The sequence below is a fragment of the Molothrus ater genome, chromosome 13 (assembly GCF_012460135.2).
Source record: "Molothrus ater isolate BHLD 08-10-18 breed brown headed cowbird chromosome 13, BPBGC_Mater_1.1, whole genome shotgun sequence".
In the NCBI taxonomy this organism is placed as follows: Eukaryota; Metazoa; Chordata; class Aves; order Passeriformes; family Icteridae; genus Molothrus; species Molothrus ater.
In genome coordinates this window covers 3,480,932-3,499,516 of record NC_050490.2, presented here as the reverse complement: position 1 = coordinate 3,499,516, position 18,585 = coordinate 3,480,932, and the positions used below count along the sequence as shown (strand labels likewise).

Here is an 18,585-nt window from a genome sequence, read left to right as displayed (position 1 = left end):
GGGGGAATCACAGCCAGCACTGGGGGGATGCTGGAGCTGCTCCCAGCCTCTCTGTCCCCCTCCATCCTCCTGCTCCCTCCACCACGCTGCCCTTCACCAGGGACAAAGTCACTTCTTTATTCACAGCAGCAGAGGCTCTCCTGCTCCATCATCCCCCAGGCAGCCCCCTTTTACAGCCAGGGAAGGGGGACACTGGCTGCCATCAGCCAGGCTTGGGAAGAGCCCACCAGAAGCAGCAGAAAGCCTGTGGTCTGCACCACCTCCAAGGAGCTGATCCACAGAACTGCTCTTTCTAGACCTCAGGGCTGCTTCGAGGGTTTAACAGGTGGAGGGAGACCTTTCAAGCGAGAAGACTTTGCCCACAGCAGTTTCTATCTACTCAAACATGGAGTGTTGTGGTGGAAGTGTCCCAGGCGCTGCTCAGAGGAGGCAGCAGGCTCGGAAGAGCAGCATCCCTTCGGGTGAGGAGAGGTGCAGGGAGATGCTCTCGTTGGCCGACACGAAGAGCACGGAGCCACGGCGCAGGGACATCTCTGAGGCTGCCGCTGTGGAGGTGCCCACGGCTGTCCCTTGGATCACCAGCAGAATGCTGGCAGAGTCCATGGCAGAGATGAGGTACAGCTTGACGGAGGCAGGGATCTGCCAAGGAAATGTCACTGTGTTGGGGTGTCCCTCAGCTTTCCTCCTCTCTGCAGAGCTGGAAGGGGGTTGGCCCCACTCCCACCCCTTTGCTGTGCCTGCAGCAGCCCAAGCCCAGGGAACTCAGCTTGGCTGAGGACACCCAAGGCCTCTTCCTGGTTCTCCCTCTGCCCAGAGCTGCTGGAGAAGGTGAACAAGCTCCAGGGAGGGATAAAGAGACCAGCACCCCATTATGCCCAAACATCCCTCCCACCTTGCCAGGACACTGATAACAAAGGTGTGTGAGCCCCAGCCAGCACTGGTGTGTCCCACCCGGTGTCCCCAGCACGGAGCTGTCACCTCTCACCTCTATCCTCATGATGGTGAAGTCTGGCACAGGTGGGTCGTAGAGGTAGACGTGGGGATCGAGCTGGCTCTGCGTTGCCGGGAGGATCTTGGAGCTGCTGGGTGCTGGTGTGTAGTTGAGCATCTCACACAAAGTGAGCACATCGATGAACTTGGGCGTGAGCCCGGCGCGCACCGTGTTGTCCGAGCACGCCATCACCTCCACGCAGTCTGTGGGGACGGGGCAGCGCCATCAGCCCAGCCCAGCCCTCAGCCCAGCCCAGCCTTCAGCCCAGCCCTCAGCCCAGCCCTCAGCCCAGCCCCTCCTCTCGTCCCTACGGCCAGGCCTTGCAGGATGCCGGGCTTAGGAGAGCCCCCGTGACGCTCACCTCCGTGCAGGTAGGCGTGGGGCTCGTTGGCTCCCAGGAACATGGCCTCCCCTGGCTCCAGCCTCACCAGGTTCAGGAAATAAATGGTGAAGCAGCCGATGTCCCCCGGATACTGGGAGTGCAGCCGCAGCAGCAGCTCCCCGTTGCTCCCTGACGTGTCCTTCCCTTCCGCTGCTGCGCAGGACAGACCCAGACCAGTGTGGGGAGAGCCTCAGCCTCTCCCCAAACACAGCCCCCCGAACTGGTTTGGGGTGTCACAGCCAGCACCCACCTTCCTGGGAGATCCTCTTCACCAGCATGTTCAGCTGGTCCACGAAGAACTTCTTCTCGCTCTTCATGAGGCGGGTGAAGCACACGCGGAGCGCGGCCGAGACCCCGCGGGGGTCGTCGCTGCCGCTGCGCTCCAGCTGCTCCGCAGGCCACCTCCCCGATCAGGGCCCGCAGCTCAGGGACATCTGCGGGGCCAGCGCCACTCAGAGCCAGCCCCAGGCCAGGGGAGAACAGCCCCAGGCCGGGAGCAGCACCCCCATCCCAGGAGAGCACAGTCACTGTCCCCACGGCGAATCCCATCCCTGGGAGCGCTGCCCGCACCCTGAACTCCATCCCAAGGGAGCAGGGCCCCCATTCCCACCCCAAACCCCATCCCAAGGGAGCATGGCCACCATTCCCACCCCAAAGCCCATCCTAAGGGAGAATGGCCACCATCCCCACCCCAGACCTCATCCCAAGGGAGCAGGACCCTCATCCCCACCCCAAAGCCCATTGCACGGGAGCAGGACCACCATCCCCACACCAAAGCCCACCCAAGAGTGTAACAATCCTCATCCCAAACCTCATCCCAAGGGAGCAGGGCCTCATCCCCACCCCAAACTCCATCCCAAGGGAGCATGGCCACCATCCCCATCCCAGAGCCCATCCCAAGGGAGCAGGGCCATCATCCCCACCCCATGGCCACCATCCCCACTTCGGAGTCTGACCATGCACCCTCCTCCACCCTTACTCTGGAGGAAGGAGACAATCTCCTCCACAGGCCGGAAGCCACACATGCCCTCGAAGGGGGTGAGAGCGATGGCCATTTCGGGCTTGTGGTTGGCATCGGGATAGTGCTCAGGGAACTGGGCATGGAGCTTCGCTGCCAGCTCCTGCAGAGAGGGGACAGGAGCTGCCTGAGCTCCCCAGGACACAGGATCTGCCTGGGCTGCCCACACTGGACTCTCCCTACCTTGTTGGGGTGTGCCTGGACAGACAGGGCGGTGTTGACCGACAGCACCTTGAACAGGAAGGGCAGGTGTCCCTGGAAGGCATCCTTCACCTTGGCCCCCAGGCAGGCGGGGTTGTCGGCGATCCACTGGCCCAGGGTCTTTTGGGGGATGCGGTTATCCCGGATGAGGGCATCGCCCCGGGGGTGTGTGCCCATCCAGAGCTGCCAGACACCAACACACACAGCTGGCACCCCGAGCCGAGCCGGGCAGCCAGCACGGATGACTTGGGCTTTTCCAAGGAGGTGATCCCTGGCAGCTCCCTCGGGGGCTGAGTCATGCCGGGCTGCCCTCCAAGCCAGGGGGACACGGGACAGCTGAGGGGCAGCATCGTGTCCCGGTAGGACACAGGATGGTGAGAGCCACCACGGCCGCGGGGTGGGATGAACACACGGATGGACACACGGATGGGACGGACACACGGACAGAATGGACACAGAGACACACTCACCTCAGCGTAGGGCTGGTCAGGTTGGATCTGGACCAGGGGGTCAGCGCTGGCCACCAGCTTGGCCACCTCGCTCTCCAGGCCCACCTTCCCCCAGGAATAGTTCTGCACCACGCAGGACAGGGGGAACACTGCGGGAGGGAATTCAAGTGTTAGCGGGGCACAGAAAGAACCCCCGGAAATCCTCCCGCACACGCACAGAGCCCGCGGGGCAGGGTGACAGGATGGCAGGGAGGGAGAGCACCACGGCCTTGGCAGGGGACACTCTGTGGGGACGATTTTCAACCATCACACGGCGATCTGGGGGTGCCCGGGCTGGGGGCACGACTCACGGGCCCTCCTCCTCATCGCCCGGGGGGTCCCGGAGGGGGTCCCCGGTGTCCCATCGCGGAGCCCATCCCCGGGCGGGCGGGCGGTGGTGCCCGGTGCCCGTGCCCCGCTCACCGCGGATCTCCGCCATGGCTCGGCCGGGCAGGACCTGCCCCCCTCCCTCACCGCCCCCCCGCCGCCGCCGCCACGCCTGACGTCACGCGGCCACGCCCACCGGGTTAACCCCGCGCGAGCTGTGCGCGCCGCCCTGACGTCACGCGGCTCCCGGTCACGCGGGTGCCCCGGAAGCGCCAGGAGCGGCGGCGGGCGGGAGCGGAGCAGGAGCGGACCGCGCCCATGTCGGGCTTCGACACCAACCCGTTCGCCGACCCGGTGGACACCAACCCTTTCCAGGTGGGCGCGGGTTGCGGGCGGCCTCCCCCTGCGCGGCCCAGCCCGGCCGGGGCCCCGTGCCCCGCACGCCGGGACGTGGCACTGAGTGAAGCGCCGCCGGCCAATGGCAGAGCCGCTCCTCCGCGCTTCGGCCAATCAGAGAGAGGGGGCGGGACCAGGGGGGCGTGAGGCCGCCGCGACCCCCGGCCCTGAGGGCGGCCTGGAGCCGAGCCCGGGGTCCCGCTCCCCGTCCCCGGTTGCCCGCGGGTCACGGTCCCATCTCCTCCCCTCTCTGCAGCCCCTTCCCCAGCCCCCTGCGCCGCCACGGCCGGGGGTCCCGAACCCCTTCCACAGCGCTGTGACCCCCCCCCCCCCCCCGGTCCCTCCTGCTGTGACCCCCCCCCCGGTCCCTCCTGCTGTGATCCCCCCCCGGTCCCTCCTGCTGTGATCCCCCCCCGGTCCCTCCTGCTGTGACCCCCCCCCGGTCCCTCCTGCTGTGTCCCCGCACCCGGCTGCTCTCACCTCGAGGGGGGCTCTCCCACCCAGCTGGGAATGCCTGCTCCGAGGGTTTATTAAAAATAATCCATCGCTGGAGCTCTCTCGGCCGTGCTGCACGGTGGGCTGGTTGTCCGCTGTGTCTCTCTGGGTTTGTTTTTAAGGCGCTTCAGCTTTAAAGTGAGTTCCCGTGGCACAGCTGTGGATTTCATGGCTCAAAGCAGAGGATTGCTGTTAAGGTCACTGAGGACTTTGTGTGTGCTCGCTGGGTTTCTCCTCTCTGGGATTAACCTCTGGAAATTGGGGTCACTGATGCAGGGAGATGGCCTGGCACGGCCTCTGTGTGACAGCCAGGGTCTGGAGCCCAGCCTCACCTCTGCTGCCTGCCTGGGATGTGAGCCATGGGAAGGAGTGCTTTCCTGACCTTGGATCTCAGGGCTGAGCCAAACAGAAGTTGTTTGTTGATAGAGCTGAGTCTTTTGAGGAATCAGAGTTAAAAAATTCTTTCTCTTCTTCCTCACTTTCATTTTGACATGGTCCTGTGACTCTCAGGAATGGGGAGAGTTGGGATGATCGTGTTCCTCTGATGTTCATTCTGGGGGATGGAATATATTGCTGTTCATGGACATGGGATTTCTCGCTTTGGCTTTGAGGAAGTAAATATTCCTAGAATCACAGAGTGGTTTGGGTTAGAAGGGAAATTAAAGCTCATCCAGTCCCACCCTCTGCCATGGGCAGGGACACTTCCACTGTCCCAGGCTGCTCCATACCCTGTCCAAACTGGCCTGGAACATTTCCAGGGATCCAGGGATAGCCAAAGCTTCTCTGGGCACCCTGTACCAGGGCCTCCCCACCTTCACAGGGAAGAATTTCCTAATATCCAATCTAATCTCTGTCAGTTTGAAGCCATTCTCTGTTCTCCTGTCACTTCAGGCCCTTGTAAAAAGTCTGTCTCCATCTTTCTTGTCATCTCCCTTCAGCTGCTTTGTGCACGTTAAAGCTCTCCTGGTATCTGGCAGAACAGGGCCGTGCTCACTCTTTATTCACTGATCAAACAAAAAAAGGTTGAAGGTGATTTCCAGGCAGTAACTCCCATATCAGGCTCACTTAACAAGGATTGACACATGTCCCACCGTGGATTCCCCTGTGAGAGCTCTTTGCAGCTCATCTGATCCTTGTGGAAGGTTCTGTACCCTCCTCTCGGGACTGCAAGTTTTTGTCTTACCTTTTTTTTTTTTTCCCAAGAAAAATTCCCCAGTTCCCAGCTGCTGGTTGAGAGCAATTTTTGACTGCTGCTTCCTGGAGCCTCGTTGGTCAGGTTTGAAATGGAATCCCAGCCTGTGGGACAGCCTGTTCCCTGCCAGGGGCTGGATCCAGGTGCTGGCTCTGTGCTGGGGTGACAGTGTCCCACTGACAGCCCCTGCCATGCTCTGGAAGGAGCAGAAGCCTCCTCACCCTCCCAGCCCGTGGATCCCTCCTGCCACAGCACCAGGATTGTCCCTCCTTGCTGCAGCTCCCAGTTCAGTGCTTCATCCTCCTCAAATCCTGATGTGACCAGGGTTTCTGCCTTTTCAGGAGACTTTGTTCATGATGTCCTTCAAGCTTTGTGTGAAATAAGCTGCTTTGGTCCTGTTAAAAATATCTCTGGCTGCTCTGTTACTTATTGTAACCAGTTAATGAGAGATGATTAACTTCCTTCCTTTATCTAGTAACCTGCTGGAAGTGGCAGCTGCCTCCAGAACTTTGATTCCAGCTTCAGACAGAGCTGGAAAGTTCCATCCTTTCCAGAGATATCAAAAACAAAATCCTCAAGGTTTCTCTCAGTGCATCTCCCAGGCAGTGGCAGCACCCTTAGTCTGCAGGACTGGTTATATTTGGGGCAATACTGTGATATTTTGACAAATGTGTTCAGTTCCAGGTGATTCTAGGTTGAGCTCTTTTTCCTTGATCTCATCTCGAGAGACCTCTCATTTTGTTTCTTTAATCTGTGGGAAGAGAAAGAAAAGAAAAAAATAGAATTCCTTGCACAAACCTGTTGTACCCAAACCTTTCAGCAGCATGACAGCAACTTTGTATTTGCATTAAAGCTGCATTTGAAAATAGTTTTAATATTCCTGGCAGTGCAGTTTGGTCCAGATGTGGAGTTATTCTGTGCTGGGGGCATCTGAAGCCATGAAAAACAGCACCACACATCCCTGGCACTCGAGGAAGTGATGGTTGGAAGGGCAGCAAATGGGATCTGCTGATGGCACCCTGCAGGTTGAGCCAATTGTTGATCTGTGAGCACGAGCTTTGTGGCTGGACACCTTTATTGTGGCTCCAAGAGGTTCTGAATTAAATCCCTGTCCCCTGATCCTTTCTAAGGCTTGTTTCAAGAGGGTCAGCTGCCTTTTCCTGCCTAGCTGGCAGAAAATAGCTGTAGAACATGAAGTTTGTGGGCAACTCCTCGCTGATCTCTGCGTTCCTGGGGCTCGCTCATCCCTCACTGCCTGCTCCAGGCTCACAGGAGCTGCTGCCCGTGCATCACCCTCTGCTTTCCTTCCTGCCCTCCCCAGGCACGTGTCCAAACACTTCAGCTTTGTTGCAAATTCTCTGCTCTTTGGGTTCCTATTTTAGACACGCTTGCACAATAGCAGGCAAGTTCAGGCCAGCTGCTGGACCTTGGCCTTACAGCCTAATTAAGTGATTTTTTTTAGAGCTGTGCAGTAAGATGAGAGCTTGTCTACCTTGGGAGTGAAACTGTGGTGCAGCTGAAGCCGTGGTGCTGCTCTCCCTGCCCTTGGAGAGCCTCCAGCTTTCTTTTGGGTGCAGATGAGCCAAGGGAAGTAAAATGTGTGTTTTCCAGTGGTACTGTAGCATTTTTCCTTGTTCCCAGCCTGCCCACCCAGGCTCTCTGGAGGGTTATGCAGCTCTCGCTTTCCACTTCCCACATCTTAAAGGGAGTTTCTCTTCCTTGTGCAGTTGTTTTCTGCTGGACTTTAATGTGGACTAAAGGGTTTGTGCTGATGTGCAGTGCTGCTGTGCATGAGGGGAAGTGTAAACTTGTGCTGACAGCCCTTATCTCTGCACAACTGAAGCTTTTAGAGGAGTCAGGAGTGAAATAAAAGCACTTTTTATCTCCAGCCTGGCAGTCCTTCTGCTTCTTCCCACTTGTTGCAGCCCTTCCTCGCTGGGGAGCTGAACTTCCCTGAGCAGTATTGGAGAATGAGAGGTGATTCACAAACGAGTGTGACCTGTTGGTGGGGAGTGCCTGCCCTGCAGGAGCTCTGCAGTTACTCATTAACTGCTCCCTGTGCCTCCTGCTCAGCGCCAGGCTGCGCTAGAGCCCCGTGTGAAAAACGCCAATCGCTTCTTTTTAAAATTTTCAAAGTTTAATAGTAATAAAATGGTTATAAAAATAGCGATATAATTAGAGTAATAAACATTTTGGACAGTTTGAATTAGGACAATATCAGACGATGGAAACAAAGAGTTATGGATGTCTGGGTACCTTTTTCTGGGCAGCATAAGCCCGAAAAAGGACACACATTAACAGGATTAACCCTTAAAAACAATAACCTGTTGCATATTCATACACCTTATACATGATGCATAAATTCCATTCAAACACAGAATTCTGTCAGGGCAGTGTCAGCTTCTTCTGAATCCTGACAGCATCTCAGGGCTGAGCAAGGCAGGAAGAAGTTTGTTTCTTCTGATAACAGGGCAATAAATTCTCTTTCTCTGAAAGATTGAGGTGTCCTGTGGCTGATATCTTGCTGGGAGTTCTTTTTTTAAAAACAGTATCTTACATAGCATAGTTTCTATTTTAACATGATGTTATAACCTAAAACTATATTTAACACACTGCTTAAGAAAATTAATACAGCATCACTTTCTAACACAACACATATAATATTCATTTGAATATTTGCAAAAAACCAATCATAAAATAGGCATTTTTCACATCTGGGAATGGCTCCAGAGAGATTTTCCTCCGTTCCCCGGCTCCATCAGCCCCACACACCCCGGGGCAGCCTCGGTTCCTTCTCCCCCCCATGGAGCACCAAATTAGAAGGGCTGGTCTGGACACACGAGGTGCTGAGGGAGGGAGGAGAAGCCACTTTTTAATTTTCTGAGCCACGCCCAGCTCTCGGGTTGCCAGGCCAGGAGGATTTCCGAGTTCCAAAAGGGCCTCGTTTCTGGGATAAGTGGGAGAGGAGTGCTCCAGAGGGCAGCACCTGGCTGCCCAAGAGGAACCTCTGCATGCAAAGGAGTAGGTGTGGAAAAGAGGAGATAAAAACAGCTGTGTAAAAACCCTGTAGGTGAGGGGAGGGAGGTGTTCTGAGGTGCACAGAGCCTGTTTTTAAACATCAGAGGATGTTTAAAAGACGAGTGGGAGGTGCTGTGAGTGGAAGTGAGAGCTGTTATGCCAGCAGCATTAAAACCTCCTAAAATAATTGGTGTCACACCTCCAGCTCAATTTTCCTGAGTGTTTCACTCATCCAGAGCAATCATTGGCATTTTAGCTTGCCAGCATCTCTCAGCCAGGATCAGCTGCATCTGAAACCTCGTTTTATGTGGCTCTATGCTTGCTTTGTGAGGCCCAGCAGCATCCTGACCTTGGGTGGATGAATCCAAATCCCTGGAAATTAGGAATAACTCGCTGTAGGTGAGCAGAAGTAACCTGCACAAAGTATTCTTGTGCCAAAAGCACGTTGTGGTTGTTCAGACATCCCTCTTGGCTGAACAGGAGATCATTTCTGCTGAAAAGTCTTGCCTTGCTGGTAGTCATCTCCTTGGATATTTAAACTCCATGCCAGCCAGGGCCATCTCCCTGGGGCAGGGATGTGTTTCACCCCCTCAAATTCCCAGCTAACAAGCAGATGGAAACCAGGCAGCATGGATAAGATGGACTTGATGTTCTTAAAGGCCTTTTCCAAACTGAACAATTCAGTGCTATCAGTGGTGATTTCTCCTTGTGCTCTCTCCCTGCAGGACCCCTCGGTGACACAGCTCACAAACACCAGCCAAAGTGGCTTGGATGAATTCAACCCCTTTTCTGAGAGCTCCCAGCGGGTATGTGCCATGTGTCCTTGTGCTCTGTGTGCTTGGTGGTGTTTTTAGTGGTGTAGAAGGTCCCTTGATAGGTGCAGCTTAAAAAAAAGAGGAACTCACAGCTGATTTCTGTAGCCCCACATTTCTATTCACAGACAAAAGCAAGGCACAATTCTTCCCAAGAATATTTCTGGGGTTCACATTCTCTGAACCTCAGAGAAAAAAACCACAATTCTTATCATTTGCTGTGCCTGTGTTTGTGCAAAAGTAGAATACAACATAGAGATTTTTTACTCAAAGTCATGGTGTTTTGTTTTCTTGGCCTGTCAGGGCCAAGAGTGTGTGTGTGTCGGGACTGTTGAGTGACAGTCACGAGATTCAGGGCAAGGTAAGCAGTGTGTGCAGAGCTGAGTACTTGGCAGATTCAGTTTTAGATGTATAGAATAATATAGTATAATAAAGTAATTAATTAACCTTCTAATATCAATGGAGTCAGGTGCATCATTCCCTCCCCTCATCAGGGCCATCACAGCACAACTCTAGATTTCCCTGTGGATGTGGCTCATGGTGTGCAGGAGTGGGAAATTGCTCCTGCACTGGAGCAGTAATGAGCTCCCAGCTGGAGCTCTCCACTGGCATGGAACAGCTCCTCTCCAGCTGGCTGCTGGCTCCCAGGGAAGCCCCATGAAGTGTGAAGGGGAAGATGGTTTGTGGCAGGGCACAGCAGCATTTATTTGCTCCCTGGGCTGGGAGATGTGCTGGCCCTGCCACTGAGGGATGGCTGGGAGAGCCTCATCCTTATTCCCTGGCTGCTGCCATGAGCCAGGTGGGAGAAGGAGGGCAGGAAGGCGAGATTTGTTTGATTTTTTTTTTTTTTTTTTTTTTTTGCTTTAAACAATTCACCAAGAGCCCTTTGTGTTTCTCCTGCCCTGTTTTTCCTGGCCCCTGTCTCTTGCAGACGAATGCGGCACGGACGACGCCGGCGGCGCAGCCCTCGGGCCACTCACAGCCAGCTGTGCTGCAGACATCTGTGGAGCCCACACCACAGGTACAGCCCCTCTGTGCTGCCCTCCCAGCCTCCTCCAGCTCCCAGGGCCTCTGGGAGCACAGCATTCCCTGGGCTGAGCACTGGGAAGCTGCAGGTGTGATTTTCAACTTGTATTTCCAAGGCAGATCTTTGTAGGGAATACACACATAGAGTTCTTCTTATATCTCCTTCCCTGTCCCTCTGGTGGCAGAGCTTGCTTTGCCTTGTGTCCTGTTGGCTCTGGCTTCCCCCTGGAAATCCTGGAATGAATCCTGCTAATGCTTTTAGCTTAGTTCTGGTGTCTGGTCAGACACGCTCAGTGCCAGGAGAATAAATGCAAGTACCCAGCTGCCAGCACCACCTCATCCAAAGAACTGGGAGAAAGAATCATTCTCAGAATACAAAACAGGTAGAAGAGATCCTTAAGAGGTGTGGTAGGCAGCTTGGAAGGGAATTGTCCTGGGAAGCCAAGGAGCCCTGCTCACCATTCTGTAATGATGAGCTCAGAGCAGTGAGATGAAGTGTGAGGTAGAAGAAGCTGTGGATAAGCTCCTGCTTCCAGCCCTAACTTCCTGTAGGATAACTTGATTTTGTCCTCCAGTGGCAGAATCAAGATATCTGAGGCTGAGCTTTCACGTCACCCTGTGCCCAAGGTGTCAGGGGCTGAGCTTTCACGTCACCCTGTGCCCAAGGTGTCAGAGGCTGAGCTTTCACGTCACCCTGTGCCCAAGGTGTCAGGGGCTGAGCTTTCATGTCACCCTGTGCCCAAGCTGTCAGGGGCTGAGCTTTCACGTCACCCTGTGCCCAAGCTGTCAGGGGCTGAGCTTTCACGTCACCCTGTGCCCAAGCTGTCAGGGGCTGAGCTTTCATGTCACCCTGTGCCCTGCTTCCTTCCCAGCCTGGCACCCGGTGGTGCCACCACAGCCCAGGGCAGGGCTGACCTCTCTGATCTTTGTCCCCTCCCCAGGCCGTGGCTGCAGCAGCACAGGCAGGGCTGCTCCAGCAGCAGGCAGAGCTAGAGAGGAAGGCAGCTGAGCTGGAGAAGAAGGAAAGGGAACTGCAGAGCCACGCAGCCAGCATCGACCGTGAGTACTGACTCCTGCCCAGGGCAGCCTGGGTCCCTTGGTTTGCCAGGATTTCAGGAAAACTCCCTGTGGGAGCCCTTCTGGGACAGTGCCTGGCATCCACAGCTTCCAAGATGGGAAGGGAGGATGCTGGAGGCTAGCTCTGGTGGGTCCTTGCCCTCAAGCAGCTGCATTTCACCACCAAAAGCTCTCAAGCACTCATCTGTGCCCGTGTCAGAGCTGGTGAGTGACTCTGCCACGCTGAGGCTTCTCACTGAGAGCAGCAAAGCTCTTCTCCTCAGCCTCAATGCTCTCTTAACCACAGGAACCCAGTATTTTTCCCCTAATCTTGGTTTGAAGTGGCTGAATCTGGGCTTACAGGGCTGAGTGATGGTGGTTGTGATGGCCCTTTGGCCAGTGCAGGGGAATTCTGTTTTCCTCCAGGGAAAACCCCTGCACCCAGCTGCTGTGCCAGCAGTTTATCCCACTCGTGCTGTGCTGCCTGCTCAGATGTAGGAGCTGCCCAACCCCTGGGCTCTGCCAAGGTTTTAATGCATGAATTAAACAATAGCTGAACAACTGCTTGGAAATTCTGGGGTGGGAATTAGCCTTTGAATGAGAGAAGAGCAAGTGAAGAGCTGCTCCTTCCTCCCTCCCACAGCGAGGCAGAACAACTGGCCTCCTCTCCCCAAGAGGTGTCCCATCAAGCCCTGCTTCTATCAGGACTTCTCTGCAGACATCCCAGCTGACTACCAGAGGATATGCAAGATGCTCTATTACTTGTGGATGTGTAAGTAATGGCCTCACCTGCAGTCAGAATTCTTTTGGAGGAGGTTCTGTGTGAAAAGCTGAGCTGTGTCACGCAGTGAATGCTGTTGGTGTTGTCTGCGAGGCTAAAATCAGGTTTCCCTCCTTTCTTATGAAGGTAAATGTGAAGAACCTCGAATTTATGCTTTGGGAATAGCTCATTCATGACAAAATTTTAATTGTTTAATGGAAGCTTGAGCACCTATTTAAGATTTGGCCATGAGCAGCAGCATCAGATGAGCTTCTTAGGTCAAGCTCTGTTTCCCTTCCAAGGGAGGCAGGGAAATTAGATGGCCCAAAGTCACCTTAATTTCTGCAGCTCTCCCTGTGGTCAGTGAGACACTGGGGATGCTTTGGAGTTTCCAAGAGCTTGCTGATGTTGTTTATCTCTCTCTCCCACCCCAAACAGTGCATTCCATCACCCTGCTCCTAAACCTGCTGGCTTGCCTGGCGTGGTTCACAGTGGACAGCAGCAGAGGAGTGGACTTTGGGCTCTCCATTCTGTGGTTAATTTTATTCACCCCTTGTGCCTTTCTCTGTTGGTACCGACCGATTTACAAGGCTTTCAGGCAAGTACTGGGTTGTTTTTTTCTGTAACAGGGATGTATCTCTTAGTGGGAGGAGCTTTGGGTTTATCTGTTCCCATCGTGTTTTGCCCTCAGGATTTTTCCAGCTCTTTGCATCATGAGATAAACCCAAACCACTGTGTTGCTAAACATATTAGATCTGTCTGATAGAACTTAATTATGGTGATCCTTTTTCATCCTGAGATCCAAGCCTAGGCAGACAGAGGACACTTTGAATTCATTTTTTATTCACTTTATTAATTCCTAAGACACTGTTTGGTACACTGACGTGGAGCACACTGTGTTTGTTGAGGGAGCTGCCTTTACACCATCTTGCTCTGGGCAGACCAGTGGACACATTTAGGTGCCCAAATTCCTCCCCTCAGCAGCTCTTCCCTGGAGAAAAGAGTTCACTGAAGCTGTTTCTCTCCTCTCAGAGCAGGGACTCAGTGCAGGGATCACAGGTTTCACTCCTGTTCCCATCTCTCCCGCAGGTCTGACAGCTCCTTCAGCTTCTTCGTCTTCTTTTTCATCTTCTTCTGCCAAATAGCAATCTACATCATCCAGGCTGTTGGGATTCCTGGCTGGGGAGACAGGTAAGCTTGGCTTCACTGCCTGCCATGTCACACATCCCTTTTCTCACCAGGGCTGTGACTGGCAGGAGCTTTGGGGCCTGCTTCTGACAGCTGCCTGTTCTTTCTGCTGTGGTTTTCCTCTCTCAGCTCATGGCAGGTCCCAGCTGCCTCCCTTCTCTGCTCTTCGTGTCCTAATCCCAGTATGTGAAGGAGTATGAGAATGTGAATTACTGGATATTGGGCAGGAATCCTTCCCTCACAGGGTGCCCAGAGCAGCTGTGGCTGCCCCTGGATCCCTGGCAGTGTCCAAGGCTGGGTTGGATGGGACTTGGAGCACCCTGGGATAGTGGGAATTGTCCCTGCCCATGGCAGGAAGGTGGAATGTGATGAATTTTGAGGCCCCTTCTGACCCAAACTGTTCTGTGATTCTGTGAGAACTCTTCTGTGCCTCTTCTCCCTCACTCAGTACAGATCATATTTGCTCCTCTGGTGTGAACCAGATCTGCCTTGTTCAAACTGGAGCCTTCCCTGACAGCATTGTGGGGCTGAGGGATTTCTGACCTGAAATCTGGCTACTGCTCAGCCTGATACTGCTGCTACCACCCCGACTCTGTCCCCAAACTCTCCCTGAATCCCTCTGGAGCATGTGCTTGGTGGGCTGAGATAAGCAGAGAGGCTTTTAGCCTCTCCCTTTCTCAGTGACATTGTCCAGAAGGGTGAGCCTGAGCTTTTGGAGCAGGTCCAGCAGCCTCATGTCAGCAGCTGTGCCCTGCAGGGAGAGCACAGCCTTTCCTTTCACCTTGCTGCCCCTGCTGCAACTCCTGTTCTGGAGTCAGGGAGCTCAGGGAAGGTCAGCAGCCTGTCCTGGAGCTCAGGGGAAGGTCAGCAGCCTGTTCTGGAGCTCAGGGAAGGTCAGCAGCCTGTTCTGGAGCTCAGGGAAGCTGAGCAGCCTGTTCTGGAGTCAGGGAGCTCAGGGGAAGGTCAGCAGCCTGTCCTGGAGCTCAGGGGAAGGTCAGCAGCCTGTTCTGGAGCTCAGGGAAGGTCAGCAGCCTGTTCTGGAGCTCAGGGGAAGGTCAGCAGCCTGTTCTGGAGCTCAGGGAAGGTCAGCAGCCTGTTCTGGAGTCAGGGAGCTCAGGGAAGGCCAGCAGCTCCTATTCTGGATTTAGGGAACTCAGGGGAAGGTCAGCAGCCTGCTCTGGAGTCAGGGAGCTCAGGGAGCTCAGGGAGCTCAGGGGAAGGTTAGCAGTCTGTTCTGGAGTCAGGGAGCTCAGGGAAGGTTAGCAGCTCCTATTCTGGATTTAGGGAACTCAGGGGAAGGTCAGCAGTCTGTTCTGGAGCTCAGGAGAAGGTCAGCAGTCTGTTCTGGAGCTCAGGGAAGGTCAGCAGCCTGCTCTGGAGCTCAGGGAAGGTCAGCAGCCTGTTCTGGAGCTCGGGGAAGATCAGGGAAGGCCAGCAGCCCGTGGTGCCTGTCCCAGGGCAGCCTCCAGGCAGGAGCTGCTGTCTGTTTCTGCCCTGTGCCTGCAGAGGGGCCCGTGGGCAGCGCTGTCCCCGCCTCCCCCTGCCCGAGTCACGGGGGATGGGGAGGGGGTTCGGTCTGGCCTGGAGAGGCTGCCTGCAGCTCTCTGCTCCGTTTCCTGCTGCCAGCCAGCGTGGGTTATTTTTGGCTGCAGTGTGTGGTGTGCCTTTCTGCTTCCCTGTGCTGCCAGGAGCGGTGCCACACATGGGATGAGACACATCCCTCCTGCTGCTGCTGGCACACGGTGTGCTGGTGGAGCACTTGGAAAGGTTCCTTTCTCCATCACCCAGGAAGGTGTTCTGTGTGAGGTGTCTTGGTATTTTCAGCCACAGCCAAGTGCTGATAACTCTGTGAATTCTCCCTGCCCCTTCTCTTCAACACCTCCCAGTGTCTGGAACTTGGAATGATGGAATCACAGAATGCTTTGGGTTGAAAGGGACCTTAAGGCTCATCTTATCCATGAGCAGGGACACCTTCCACTATGCCAGGTAGCTCCAATCCCCATCCAGCCTGGCCTGGGACACTTCCAGGGATGGAACAGCCATTCCTGGAAGGCTCTGGGCAGCCTGTGCCAGGGTTTCACCACTTCCATCCCTTCCTGCCTCTCCCTTCTGCTCCTGACCCTTTCATCCCTGTCAGGGTGACACCCAGGTCCAGGCTCCAGACCTGCCAGCTGATCTCTCCCAATTCAGCTGTTCCAGCCTATCTTTACCCCACTTGGCTGAATTTTGAGAAGGTGCCCATGGAAGTCACTGTTGGCGCCAAGGGTATTGATTTTGCTGCCTGAGGGGGAGGGCACAGGGCTGGAATGTGGGTGGGATGAGCACAATCCTCCTCTAAAAATGCTAATGGAAACTCTATCCCCAAAACAAAGGCCTGGACGAGCTCCAGGCTCCCGTTTTCACAGCTGCTTGGTTTCGTGCTGCCCTGTAACCTTCCCCTGCAGCACGGCTGTGCTCCCTGCTGTGCTCCAGCTGTGCTGCAATGCTGCCCATGCCCAGCCCCTCTCTCTCCTGTCCCTGGCAGTGGCTGGATCGCGGCGCTGTCGGAGGTGCACGGCAACGTGGCCGTGGTGGTGATCATGATGGTGGTGGCAGCCTTCTTCACGCTCTGCGCCGTGCTCTCCCTCTTCCTCCTCAAGCAGGTGAGTGCCTCGGCGGCCAGCAGAGCTCAGGCTGCCCCCAGGGCTCCTGGGTTTGATGCCTCCCTTCACCCACCTGGGAATGACGATGGGATGGGAGCACTGGTGGGTCAGGAGGTTTTAATTAAAATGGTTTTGCTTGTGCTTCCTGCGGCGATGACAAATTTTTTGGACAGTCTTGAAGTGGGAAGTAGCCTCCCCTTGGAGTCATAGAATCATGAAACGATTTGGGAAGGGACCTTAGAGCTCATCTTACCTCCTGCCAAGGGCAGGGACACTTTCCCCTCTCCCAGGGTGCTCCAAGCCCTGTCCAACCTGGCCTGGAACATTTCCAGGGATCCTGGGGCAGCCACAGCTTCTCTGGGCAACCTGTGCCAGGGCCTCCCCACCCTCACAGAGAAGGATTTTTTTCCTGATATCCCATCTAATCCTGCCCTCTGGCAGTTTAAAACCATTGCCCCTTGTCATGCCTGGAGCTGGCAGAGCAGAGGTGGCCATGGCTCTGTTCAGCACTCAAGGATTTTCAGTCACTGCTCCCACAGCGTTGTGGGGCCTTTCAAACCCTGGTGGGGTCCCAGTGAGTGCCTTCCCACTGGTTCCTACACCCAGCCCTCCTCCCTCCTGCCTGCCCACAGCTGGGCTGGATTTCTGCAGGAACAGCAGAAATGGAGCTTGGGGGAAGCCAAGGACAGGCTGGACTGATCCTCTTTCTGTTGGTACTTCCTTCTTTTCTCCTGCCTTTATCTTGAAGGAAATACCTGATGGCACCTTCAGGTCCTGCCCTGCAGTAAATACTGGGTTAAGCCTGAGCCATCACAGTGTGTGGAGTTTTGGGTCTGAAGCCACTAATTTTGCTGAGAGCTCCACATTTTTCAGCAAATGAAGCTCTCCTGAAATCTGCCATGGAGCCACTGGCTGCAGCCCATGCTCTGCAGCTGTCCAGGGAGCTCTTAGCCAAGGACCAGCTGGGTGTGTGCAGCAATCCTACAGCCACGGGCTGATTTCAATCCCTCTTTCCCTCCCCTCTCTTCCCCAGGTGCATTCCCTGTATCGGCGCACAGGAGCCAGCTTCCAGAGGGCCCAGGAGGAGTTTTCCCAAGGCATCCTCACCAACAGGAGCTTCCAGAACGCAGCAGCTGGGGCAGCCTCCTCAGCTGCACAGAGTGCTTTCAGAGGAAACTAACCCTGCCCAGCAAATCCAGCCCTTCCTTCTTCCTGGGAAATCCAGCCCTTCTTCCTGGGCTGCCTCCCTCTTGCTTCCTCTGCCCTCATCTCCCCAACCTTCTATTTTTATTTTTGGTTTTGTTTTTTTTTTTCTGAAAATGCACTTTTTTGGGGGTACCATGTGAGCTCTGTGATGCCGACACTCCTGATGAGAAGAGGTTTTTTTTCTTGGCTTCAGCTGAGCTACGGTTTGGATGATTCCTTTTCCCTGTCTTGTTTTAGGGTGTGGGGAGATGGGGGAAGACATTCTCTGAGGCAAATATTCCTCTCTCCAGGACCTTCCAGGTGTTTGTCTCTTCCTCCCCTCACTCTGTCTGTAGCAGGAAGATGAGGGGAAGCAGGTTTTTGATTTTACTCTCTCTTCTCTTGGCCTTTGCTATGAAGAATTTGATTATCTGCTGTTTTGGGAGGGTTTTGTAACATGCATGTAGTTGATGTCGTTAATTTTAAGAACAGAAACTGTACTTTTGGTTTATTACACTCACACAATGCTGTATTTTGACCTCATAACTGCTGGGCTTCCTGAGAGCCACCAAGGAAAATCTGGGAGCAGGGGGGAATGTGGGAGGGGATGTATTTCCCCTGGTCCCCCCAGGGCACATCCCTTGCTTCCAGGAGGATCCTGCAGGTGCCAGCCCTGAGCATGGAGAGGGGGAGAAGGCATCAGTGGGGGCTGAGTCTTCTCAGTGACTTGAGACCGGGAGAGGGAGGGGAAAAGGGATTTTGGTTTGGCTCCCAGCTCCAGCTTGGGGCAGCTGAGGACGCCGGGTCACACAGTGCCTGTGACGCCCTTCTCCAGCTAACCTTGAATGAGTCTTTCTCCAGGGAAGGCTCCTCCCTGCCTTCCTCCTGACGAGTTTAATTGGTTTTTTTTAGCTGGGAAGGAACTGTTTCCATGTGTGTGTGTTCAGCTGCATCCCAAGATGGGCTGTCCCTTGGGACTCGGAGGGGCGGATGGGGGCAGGTTCCCACCTCTCCCTCCCTCAGCCCCGTGGTTTAGGTGTCGGGGGGGGTTTAATGCAGATTTGGCTTTGCGGTGCCCCTTTGCCGAGGTGGGGTTGTATCAGACCCCCCTCATGTGCCGGTGAGGGGCGGCGGGGGGCGCTGGCATACAGAAATCGGTATTTTTACACCCTTTTCCTTCTATATTATTGGATTTTTTTTTCCCTCGCGTCTGATCTTTTAATGTTTAAAAAATTATTAATAAAATATTGTTCATGTGGTCCAGACGCGGTGCCCGGGCGGCGGCGGCGGGGGGGGGGGGCGTGGCCTGTTGTGATTGGCGGCTTGGGGGCGTGACCAATATGGACGGGGTGGGACCGGGGGCGTGACTTGCTACGGAGATAAAATATCTGGGCGTGGTCATGACTGC

The 18,585-nt window shown here is 54.9% G+C and overlaps 2 protein-coding genes across 2 annotated transcripts; one reads left to right on the top strand and one right to left on the bottom strand.

Moving 5' to 3' along the window:
- Positions 1–92: 92 nt before the first annotated feature.
- Positions 93–3,544, bottom strand: MPI (mannose phosphate isomerase). The gene is given in 9 exon segments (XM_036389690.1): positions 93–639; positions 986–1,194; positions 1,353–1,526; positions 1,624–1,768; positions 1,770–1,807; positions 2,353–2,494; positions 2,575–2,775; positions 3,063–3,190; positions 3,504–3,544. Coding segments are annotated over 9 exon segments (1,272 nt in total). The 5' UTR covers positions 3,520–3,544; the 3' UTR covers positions 93–420.
- Positions 3,545–3,666: 122 nt separating this feature from the next.
- On the top strand, positions 3,667–18,440 carry SCAMP2 (secretory carrier membrane protein 2). The gene is made up of 9 exons (XM_036389691.1): positions 3,667–3,782; positions 9,234–9,314; positions 10,252–10,341; positions 11,288–11,405; positions 12,046–12,174; positions 12,601–12,760; positions 13,252–13,353; positions 15,875–15,992; positions 17,026–18,440. The coding sequence occupies exons 1-9, from the start codon at positions 3,726–3,728 to the stop codon at positions 17,170–17,172; spliced, it is 1,002 nt and encodes a 333-aa protein (XP_036245584.1). The 5' UTR covers positions 3,667–3,725; the 3' UTR covers positions 17,173–18,440.
- Positions 18,441–18,585: the final 145 nt, after the last annotated feature.

Bases quoted from the DNA above. Each gene is read 5' to 3' on its own strand.
- SCAMP2 (XM_036389691.1), top strand. From the start codon at position 3,726: ATGTCGGGCTTCGACACCAACCCGTTCGCCGACCCGGTGGACACCAAC. The intron at 9,315-10,251 runs GTATGTGCCATG...TGTCTCTTGCAG, and splicing joins TTTCTGAGAGCTCCCAGCGG to ACGAATGCGGCACGGACGAC. The intron at 13,354-15,874 runs GTAAGCTTGGCT...TGTCCCTGGCAG, and splicing joins ATTCCTGGCTGGGGAGACAG to TGGCTGGATCGCGGCGCTGT.